The 9,387-nt window shown below is 38.8% G+C and overlaps 2 protein-coding genes across 3 annotated transcripts; one reads left to right on the forward strand and one right to left on the reverse strand.

Annotated features, from left to right (window-relative positions):
- The first annotated feature begins 274 nt into the window (after positions 1-274).
- LOC9301537 (probable cysteine protease RD21B) lies at positions 275-2,977 on the forward strand. Its single transcript, XM_002863651.2, has 5 exons — positions 275-926; positions 1,577-1,812; positions 1,896-2,036; positions 2,126-2,575; positions 2,658-2,977. The coding sequence occupies exons 1-5, from the start codon at positions 449-451 to the stop codon at positions 2,742-2,744; spliced, it is 1,392 nt and encodes a 463-aa protein (XP_002863697.1). The 5' UTR covers positions 275-448; the 3' UTR covers positions 2,745-2,977.
- A 734-nt stretch (positions 2,978-3,711) lies between these two features.
- On the reverse strand, positions 3,712-4,786 carry LOC9299774 (ycf20-like protein). 2 transcript variants are annotated; one of them, XM_002865417.2, is made up of 2 exons: positions 4,693-4,786; positions 3,712-4,422 (listed from the first exon to the last, which is right to left on the reverse strand). In XM_002865417.2, the coding sequence occupies exon 2, from the start codon at positions 4,413-4,415 to the stop codon at positions 3,936-3,938; it is 480 nt and encodes a 159-aa protein (XP_002865463.1). In that variant the 5' UTR covers positions 4,416-4,422; positions 4,693-4,786; the 3' UTR covers positions 3,712-3,935. The 2 variants fall into 2 exon arrangements, with proteins under 2 accessions (XP_002865463.1, XP_020888101.1); XM_021032442.1 differs by having other exon boundaries at positions 3,712-4,416; positions 4,693-4,768.
- Positions 4,787-9,387: the final 4,601 nt, after the last annotated feature.

Here is a 9,387-nt window from a genome sequence, read left to right on the forward strand (position 1 = left end):
TACAAACGATCAGGTTTAGAACTATTCAGATGTAACTTTCAAACGATATGCAACTTTCGGATGTAAAAAATGGTTTAAGAAACGATAAACAAATGAATGTGGAGAATCAATCAAAATGTTGAGTGTAGAATTGTAGATGCACATCTAGATTTTAAAAATATGGACGGCTTTAACAAATGATAATTGACTCTTAACAAATATTATATTTTCATTTTCACCCCACTATTTCTATCTTATTTCTTTAACTGCCTCATTTCTTATAATTGACCCCACTAGCCCATAAAAAAACTAAAAATCACTATTTTAAAACTTTTTGAAAAGTGTACAAAAATTAATTAATAATTAATTACGACACTAATTGAGTTTTCCCCTTTATATACACCACCATCAAATCTCTCTATCTCAATCAAAACAATTGTCTACATTCATCTTCTTCTTCAAACAAAAAATGGGTTTCTTAAAGTTATCTCCGATGATCCTTCTCCTAGCAATGATCGGCGTTTCATATGCCATCGACATGTCAATCATCTCCTACGACGAAAACCACCACATCTCCACCGTGTCAAGCCGTAGCGACGCGGAGGTTGAGAGAATCTACGAAGCGTGGATGGTGGAACACGGGAAGAAGAAGATGAACCAAAACGGTCTTGGTGCAGAGAAAGATCAGAGGTTTGAGATCTTTAAAGATAATCTTCGTTACATCGATGAACATAACACCAAAAACCTCAGTTATAAACTTGGTTTAACCCGGTTTGCTGATTTAACCAATGATGAGTACCGATCTATGTACCTTGGTGCTAAACCGGTAAAGAGAGTTTTGAAAACCAGTGATCGGTATGAAGCGCGTGTTGGTGACGCGCTTCCTGATTCTGTTGACTGGAGGAAAGAAGGTGCCGTCGCCGATGTTAAAGATCAAGGAAGCTGTGGTAAGAATAAAATCTTTTTGTTTTGATTTTATTATTTTTTAAATTTAAAAAATAAAAAAATCGTAAATTTCGAATCTGAAAAAATCCCACAAATTCCTGAATTTTTTAACGGATTAATCAGTTTTTATTTCGAGTATTGAAATGGGTTTTTGTAAAAATTATAGAAAAATCTTGGATTGTTTCATAAATCTTTTTTTTTTTAATTGATAAATATTTTCAGACATATCTTGAAACTTGTCTGGGGAATGATGAGTTTGGTCTGAAGTGTTGACTTTTACTTTTAGGTGTACGTTTCGAAAAGCCAACATGGTTTTGAATTTTTGGAGATGAATAATTATTATGGTTAATAAATCAAGAGAAAGTCACAAACTGTTGATGATATTTTGTGTTTATACAACAAAATCAAATGTTGTATTTTAGGTGCACGTTTCGCAAAACGAATATTTTGAATAAATGTGTTCAAATCTGAGAAAATTGATGATTTATTGTCTTTAAACTTTAAAGTGGTAGTGGGAAACAATATGGACCCATTACGAGATTTGCTTTTTTCAAGAATTTAAAGGAATGGTAGGGACGATGATTTGGTATGTGTTAGTGTTAGATTGTGACAATTTTGATTGATAATAACAACTAATCTTCTTGTTCTTTAGGGAGTTGTTGGGCATTTTCAACTATTGGAGCAGTGGAAGGAATAAACAAGATTGTGACAGGAGATTTAATTTCGTTGTCTGAACAAGAATTGGTTGATTGTGACACATCTTATAACCAAGGTTGTAATGGTGGTTTGATGGACTATGCGTTTGAGTTTATTATCAAAAATGGCGGTATTGATACCGAAGCGGATTATCCTTACAAGGCTGCTGATGGACGTTGTGACCAGAACAGGGTTAGTTTAGTTTAGTTTATGAAATGACACTCAAAACAATGCGGTTTGAAATTGAAACTTACTTTGTTTTGTTATGTTTGCAGAAAAATGCTAAGGTTGTTACCATTGATTCGTATGAAGATGTGCCTGAGAACAGCGAGGCGTCTCTAAAGAAAGCTTTGGCTCACCAGCCCATTAGTGTCGCCATTGAAGCTGGTGGTCGCGCTTTCCAGCTCTATTCTTCGGTATGAATTGTTCAAAAAACTGCTAGACAACCATTTGCACTATCTTGATTTCAAGATGTTAAAATGTTGGTTGGTTATTTTGTGTTCAGGGTGTGTTTGATGGAATCTGTGGCACGGAGTTAGACCACGGAGTTGTAGCTGTCGGTTACGGAACCGAGAACGGAAAGGACTACTGGATTGTGAGAAACTCATGGGGAAACAGATGGGGAGAGAGCGGATACATAAAGATGGCACGTAACATTGCAGAGCCCACTGGGAAGTGTGGAATCGCGATGGAGGCTTCGTATCCGATCAAGAAAGGTCAGAACCCACCAAACCCTGGCCCGTCACCGCCATCTCCCATTAAGCCACCAACCACGTGTGACAAATATTTCTCTTGCCCTGAGAGCAACACTTGTTGTTGTCTCTACAAGTATGGTAAGTACTGCTTCGGTTGGGGATGTTGCCCGCTCGAATCTGCTACTTGCTGCGATGATCACTCAAGTTGCTGTCCTCATGAGTACCCGGTTTGTGACATTAACCGTGGAACCTGTTTAATGGTAAGTTTCTTCGTATCTCTATTGGTATCAAGAGCATTTTGATGGGAATGTTTACTGATTTTGAACTGTTGTGATTTGGCAGAGCAAGAACAGTCCGTTGAGCGTGAAGGCTCTCAAGCGTACACCCGCAATACCGTTCTGGGCAAAGAGCAGAAAGCACATTGCGTAAGAGAAAGAAGGAAAAACATTGAGAATTCATCAAAAGCATTTTATGTTGTTGTTCAGATTTAAAAATTGCTGATTCTGCTGCTGAGGTTTTCTGTACATATAAAATCTCTCCCTAAGTTTCATTCAGTTTCATCATTGTTAAAGTAACAAACTCACAAACAAATGGGTTTGGTTATTAATCTCTTTCAACTTTGCTATTTATCGGTCTATAATTGATAAATTTCATTTTCCATACTTGAGTATAAATTTCTCAACTCACAAATTACCAACTAGGAATATCTTTGATTTTCTTACCTGAAAGTACAAAAGCATCAAGTGTAAGAGAAAACAAAGGCAAACAAATATAGAAAAGATAATAATTCAGAGCTACATCTTTAGGACCATTGATCTTCCCTTTTTTAGTGAACTCAAACAAATGGCACTTGGATACTTCTGCTGGAGCTAGTGGTATATATTCCATCAGAGAAAGAATGCCCTCTAAAACAATGGCTTCATATCTCCGATGTGGGGTGGTGTGATAAGGACTCTGAAAGCCCACATAGGAACACGATATCGCCTCAGAATCTCGAGCATATAGTTGAAGCATTCTTAAGGCAAGTACGACAACTATGTGGCTTTAAGTCTGAAGCCATTTATACCAGTGGATTGGGCACGTCAAGAGTTAACCTAGTGAAAGAGGCTTTACAGAGTGGGAATTGTATGTCTTGTCGCGGAAACACTGTTTCAATCTCCATTCTTGTTCAACAACCCTCAGTCTAATGCTTCTCTGGGAAAATACAGTTCTTCAGCCAGTTCATCAAGAGAAGCAACGTCCCTAGCCGAGAATGCCTTCTCCCATCCATCCATCATGTCTGTCAGCTAATTCTCTTATGAACATAGGTTTGCAGTGTCATCATTACATGTTTTTCCTGCTCGAGGTAGGACACGTTGTCCTTGCATCATGCTACAAAAATGGAAAAAATACAAACAAGAGAAGGCAAAGTACTTGACATGGCTAACCAGAAAGAAGAAGGCCTAGGACTCTTTAGCATACTACAGACTCTCTCTAACTTTGAAGTTTTTGGTTGCTTGAATACAAAATTATGATAACAATATTACACTTGAAGGAGAAAAAACATGTAATGGAGTTCTCGAAGTATTCCAAAAAGCTATTTTAATCTCTACATTTACGCTTTGGATCTCTGGTAAACACTTAGCTAGCTAGCTTGAATGCGTCAATGAATAGACCATAAGTGAAACCCATCTTGAAATTATTAAGCAGAGCAATCGGAAATGTCACCGTGGTACGGCTATAATAAAATCTTGTCACATACTCTGTCAAAAGAACACACAAAACCGCAGCGATAACATCGTTCACTCCCAAAGCTCCAAACGACAAAGAGATAGTCTGCGCAACATAAAACCCACCTAACAACGAGATTCCTCCGAAAAGCGTCCTTCTTGAAGGCTTCTTGAAGTAATTCCTAGAGATTTCAGGAACCGATCTTATAATGTCGATCAATCTTCTTGGAGTTGGACCTTCAGTCTCTTGCAAAGCTCTAATGCTTCTTGCAAATCTCCTCTTACATTTAAATGGCGACGACACCAAAGTTCCGTAACTCGTCCACTGATGATGATGATTAAGGACTAAACTGTTCAAGTTGGTCGAAATGAAACTCGAAGAATGTGCCATCCTGAAACTGAATGCAACAGTAAAATTCAAATCTAAAACTACTTAAGAAACGTGAGTAGTGCAAAGCAAACGCCAAAGGAATTATCAACAGAAGCTAATTGAAAAATCTATTTATTCAAGGAGAACAAGATCTTCAAGTAATTCCAACTAGAAGAGACCACAATACAATCAAAATGAAAAAAAATCCCCAGAAATTAGGGTTTCCAGCTAACTGCAATCAACTCTCATTTCCCATACAGTGAATTTCGATTCCCGATCAAAAAGTTTCGGGAGTTACCAGCAGAAGGAAGATCGAAGAAGACCAGAGCGAGAAGAAGAAAGCCGTTTTTTTTTCTTATCAAATCTGGAGTTAAGCAGAGAAGGAAGGAGATGAAAGGGAAGTGGAAGGTTTTCAAAAAAAAAAAAAAAAAAAAAAAAAAAAAAAAAAAAAAGAAAGGGAAGTGGAAGAAGGGAAGGCCCATTATGCTGCAAAGCCCATTATCAAGTCTGAATTGGAGAAGGAAAAAGATTAAGAGCATCTCCAATGGGGGTTTTCTTCAAAAATGTGTTGGGTTCTCTTGTTTAATTGCAAAAAAAATAAATGAAAACTGGTAATAATAGAGAGAATCGGCTTTCTAGACAGAGTTTTGGGAACTAGAGAGAGCCGCATACGTGGCACGACTTGATTGGCTGATGATTTTTCCAAAAACAAAAAAAAAAAAAACACGGCAAAAGCTTTCTCTTCTAGGCGTCACCCTCTTTCTCTCCCCGCCGGCGATTTTGTAGCTTTTCTCACAATCTCTTCTTCTTCGAACAATGATTAATAGTTATTACGATGAAGAAGAAGAGAAAAGTTTGTTACAGATATTTGTAAATGATTTTCTCATTATTGATTAATGATTACAGTTCAAGTGTATTTATAGTATACAACTATACAGCTATACAATCGGTTAAGTTAAACCAACTAAGTAAACCTACTAAACCAATATACATAATCTGATATGCCCCCTCAAGATGAGCATTCAAAGATGTTAAGAATGTTCATCTTGGATTTCAGATGCTCGAATTGATGGGGAAACAATGGTTTAGTCAAAATATCAGCTACTTGATCATCAGTTCTCACATGAAGTAGCTTAAGCTGGCCATCATCCAATCTTTCTCTCACTGTATGACAATCTATCTCAATATGTTTAGTCCTTTCATGAAAGACTGGATTTGTGGCAATGTATATGGCTGCAGTACTGTCTGAAAATAGAATAGGCACCGTTGGAGAAGTCTTCAAAGATGTAAGAAGAGTGTATAACCAAACTATCTCACACGTTGCCAAAGCTAAAGCTCTGTACTCAGCTTCTGCAGAGGACCTGGATACTGTATGTTGTTTCTTTGACCGCCAAGATATCAAAGAATCCCCCACAAACATTGAAAAACCAGTAGTAGAACGGCGACTATCAGAACAGGAAGCCCAGTCTGAATCTGCAAACCCTTTTAGTGTAAGATCAGGGGAAGCAGAGTAAAACAAACCTTGACCTACTGTTCCTTTGATATATTGCAAAACTCTGTAAGCTCCAGCAAGATGAGTAGTTCGTGGAGCAGAAGAGAATTGACACAGCTTATTTACTGCAAAAGTGATATCTGGCCTTGTTATTGTCAGATACATCAACTTGCCAACAATTCTGCGATATTGCTCTTTATCTTCTAGCAAATCACCATCATCTTTCATCATTTTCACATTAGGAATCATTGGTACTGAAACCGGCTTACAACCAAGCATACCAGTAGACTGCAACAACTCTAAAGCATACTTTCTCTGGCATAAAAGAATCTCTGCAGTCGTTCTAGCAACCTCAAGCCCCAAAAAATACTTCAAATCACCAAGATCTCTCAATTTAAATCTCAGTGTCAAGTCATTAGTCAATTGTGTTGCAGCAGCCTCACTTGTGCTTGCAATCACAATATCATCAACATATACCAAGACAATAACAAATTCACCTTCATACTCTTTGAGAAACAAAGTATGATCTCCATGTGTTTTCTAAAAACCCAAACTGAGTAAGGAAGCAGAAAATTTCTTGAACCACTGTCTGGAAGCCTGTTTAAGACCATAAAGGGATCTTTTCAGTCTACAAACAGCATTAGATGGTAGTTGAATACCTTTTCTTGCTGCATATCCTTCAGGTAATTTCATGAATATCTCTTCTTCCAATTCTCCATTCAAAAACGCATTAGACACATCCAACTGCTTTAAAAACTATTTCTTGGAAGCTGAAACTTTCAACAAAAACTTAATTGTGGTCATCTTAGCAACAGGAGAAAATGTGTCAGTATAATCCAAACCTTCTTTCTGTGTATAACCTTTAGCAACCAGTCTAGCTTTATACCGTTCAAGACTACCATCAGCCAAAAATTTCAATGTGAATACCCATTTACAACCTACTGCTTCTTCCCTGGTGGTAATGTTGTAATCTCCCAAGTGTTAGTAGACTCCATAGCACCAATCTCAGCATCGACTGCCTCACACCATTCCTTGGTGTCCTGTGCCTCAGCATAATTGCTGGGAATAGGAATTTTTGTGATATTATTGATATAACACATATGAGATGGAGAAATTTTAGAATAAGAAAGAGTAGATGAAATAGGATATTTAAGATTAGACTGTATATTGTTGCAGTCATAATCATTCAGATGAGCAAGTGGTTTCCTTACTCTCTGAGAAGAAATTTGTGGTGGTAGATCAGAAGTTTGTGATGGAAGAGAAGAGAGAGAATGATGATTATCACCTGAGGACACATGAACCAGTGGTGTAAACAACTCCAAAGGGCTCTGTGAATGTGGATTCTTAGCCAAGGGAAACACTTCTTCATGGAAAATCACATTCCTGGAGATAAACACTGTATTGCTCTCTAAATCCATTAACTTGTAGCCTTTATAACCAGCAGGATACCCGAGAAACAGACAAGCTCTTGATCTTGGTTGAAACTTATGTCTCTGTTTCGGAGAAGTAGAACTGTAACACAAACATCCAAAAGTACGAAGCTGCTCATAATGAGGAACAGTACCAGTGAGGATCTCATATTGTTGGTGTCGGATCCCGCACCAGAAGTACGAGACCAACCAAAGATTGCCACGTAGTCAAGATAATGGCCCATAAAGGATGAAGCCCATCGGACCCATGAGCCGAAGGAACGGTCGAAGTGGTTGTCACCACTTCGAGAGTCCGAAGTGACTGCATTGTGACATGAGTTCGATGTAGAAGACACGGGTAAGACGGTTCAAGGACGCTTGGGCCGAAAAGGCGAGGCCCACGAAGATCAGAGTCAACTCAAATTCAAACGTTGAGCATTAAAGTCAAGGAATCAAAACGGACACATTTAAGAAGGAATAATTGTACTTAATTACTCATTTTAATGTCGTTTCTCTAAGTATAAATATAAAGGCCAATGGCCATGTAAAGGGATCTTCTTCTCAAGAAAGAAATACTATAGCAATTTTCGTAGCAATTTAGAAGTTTTTTACCTATTCATTTTTTGTCCCTCAAGAATAATCTTTCCTACTTAATAAAATACTTGAGTGTGTGAATCCGACATCCACATTTTGGCGCCGTCTGTGGGGAGAATTAGGATTCTTGAGTGGTCAGATTTTTTCTTTACTACACTTCCGAGATAAGCAACAATGTCCAGAGAAGACACCGTTGAGACATCATTGGCCGAAACCCTCAAAGCTATGCAGCAAACCATGTCGGACATATCACAAAAGTTCTCGGATGTGGAAAAGGCCGTCGATACGTTGCAAACATCCCAGGTATCTCTTAGTCAAAACGTCAATACTATACAAACTCGTGTTCGCTCTTTAAGTGCAGGAAACCTTGTGGGAATCCGAAGAGGGATATTCAACTCGCCAAGTTCCGCTACACGAAATGAAACCAGCGGACAAACAACTCCCGGTGCTACTAATAATGTAGCTCAGACGTTGGAAGAAGAGACACAGCTCGGGGATGAAGAACAACTTGCAGCTCAGTACGAGCAGGAGAACCTCGACCAGTTCGAGACCATGAGGAAGGTTAGCCAGGAATTAAAAGAAATGAAATCAAAATTTCATCAAGCTACAAGTTCGGAGCCAGACATCAATCGAGTCATTGAAGAAGCTAGGCGAACACCTTTCATCTCGCGAATTGCGAGTCTGAGGATCAAAGATTCCTGGAAACTCAAGTTGGACCCTTACAGCGGATTGGAGGATCCAAAAAGCTATCTCGCAGCTTTTCTGATCGCTGCTGGAAGAGTCGAATTGGATGAAGCTGATGAGGACGCAGGCTACTGCAAGCTTTTTTCGGAGAATCTATGTGGCCAAGCTCTAATGTGGTTCACCCAATTAGAGCCGGGTTCGATCAGCAATTTCGACGAACTATCAGCTGTATTCTTAAAGCAATACTCCATCCTTATGGATAAAAGTGTTTCGGATGCCGATCTTTGGAACTTATCGCAAGGATCTAATGAGTCACTTCGAGTTTTCATCACCAAATTCAAAGGAGTGCTGTCAAAACTCCCAAGAATCTCACAGCAATCAGCTTTATCTGCCCTACGAAAAGGATTGCGACATGATTCAAGGTTTAAAGAAGATTTAATACTTCATAAACCAGACACAATTCAGGATGCACTCTTCCGCGCGAACAACTGGATGGAGGTAGAGGACGAAAAAGAAAGTTTTGCCAAAAGGAATAAACAAGAAAAGCCGGCAATCACCGTCCCTACCAAGAAGTTCGAACCTAGGGAGAGCAAAGGACCAAGGAAGTTTGGGTCGCAACCCTTCAACAGTACCGTCGGAAAGCAATTCCAAGGGAAAGGAAGATCACACACTTGGGTCCGTGATGAAAGTCTATATTGCGATATTCATAAAGTAACCGGGCATTTAACCGAGGATTGCAGCGTTCTTAAAAAGCACCTCGCAGAGCTTTGGGCTAGTGGAGATCTTTCCAAATTCGATATAAAAGATTTTGTGA

The sequence above is a fragment of the Arabidopsis lyrata genome (genome assembly GCF_000004255.2).
Source record: "Arabidopsis lyrata subsp. lyrata unplaced genomic scaffold ARALYscaffold_8, whole genome shotgun sequence".
Lineage (NCBI taxonomy): Eukaryota > Viridiplantae > Streptophyta > Magnoliopsida > Brassicales > Brassicaceae > Arabidopsis > Arabidopsis lyrata.

Coding starts and splice junctions, on each gene's coding strand:
- LOC9301537 (XM_002863651.2), top strand. CDS start 449: ATGGGTTTCTTAAAGTTATCTCCGATGATCCTTCTCCTAGCAATGATC. Junction 927..1,576: donor TAAAGATCAAGGAAGCTGTG/GTAAGAATAAAA, acceptor CTTGTTCTTTAG/GGAGTTGTTGGGCATTTTCA. Junction 2,576..2,657: donor ACCGTGGAACCTGTTTAATG/GTAAGTTTCTTC, acceptor GTGATTTGGCAG/AGCAAGAACAGTCCGTTGAG.
- LOC9299774 (XM_002865417.2), bottom strand. CDS start 4,415: ATGGCACATTCTTCGAGTTTCATTTCGACCAACTTGAACAGTTTAGTC.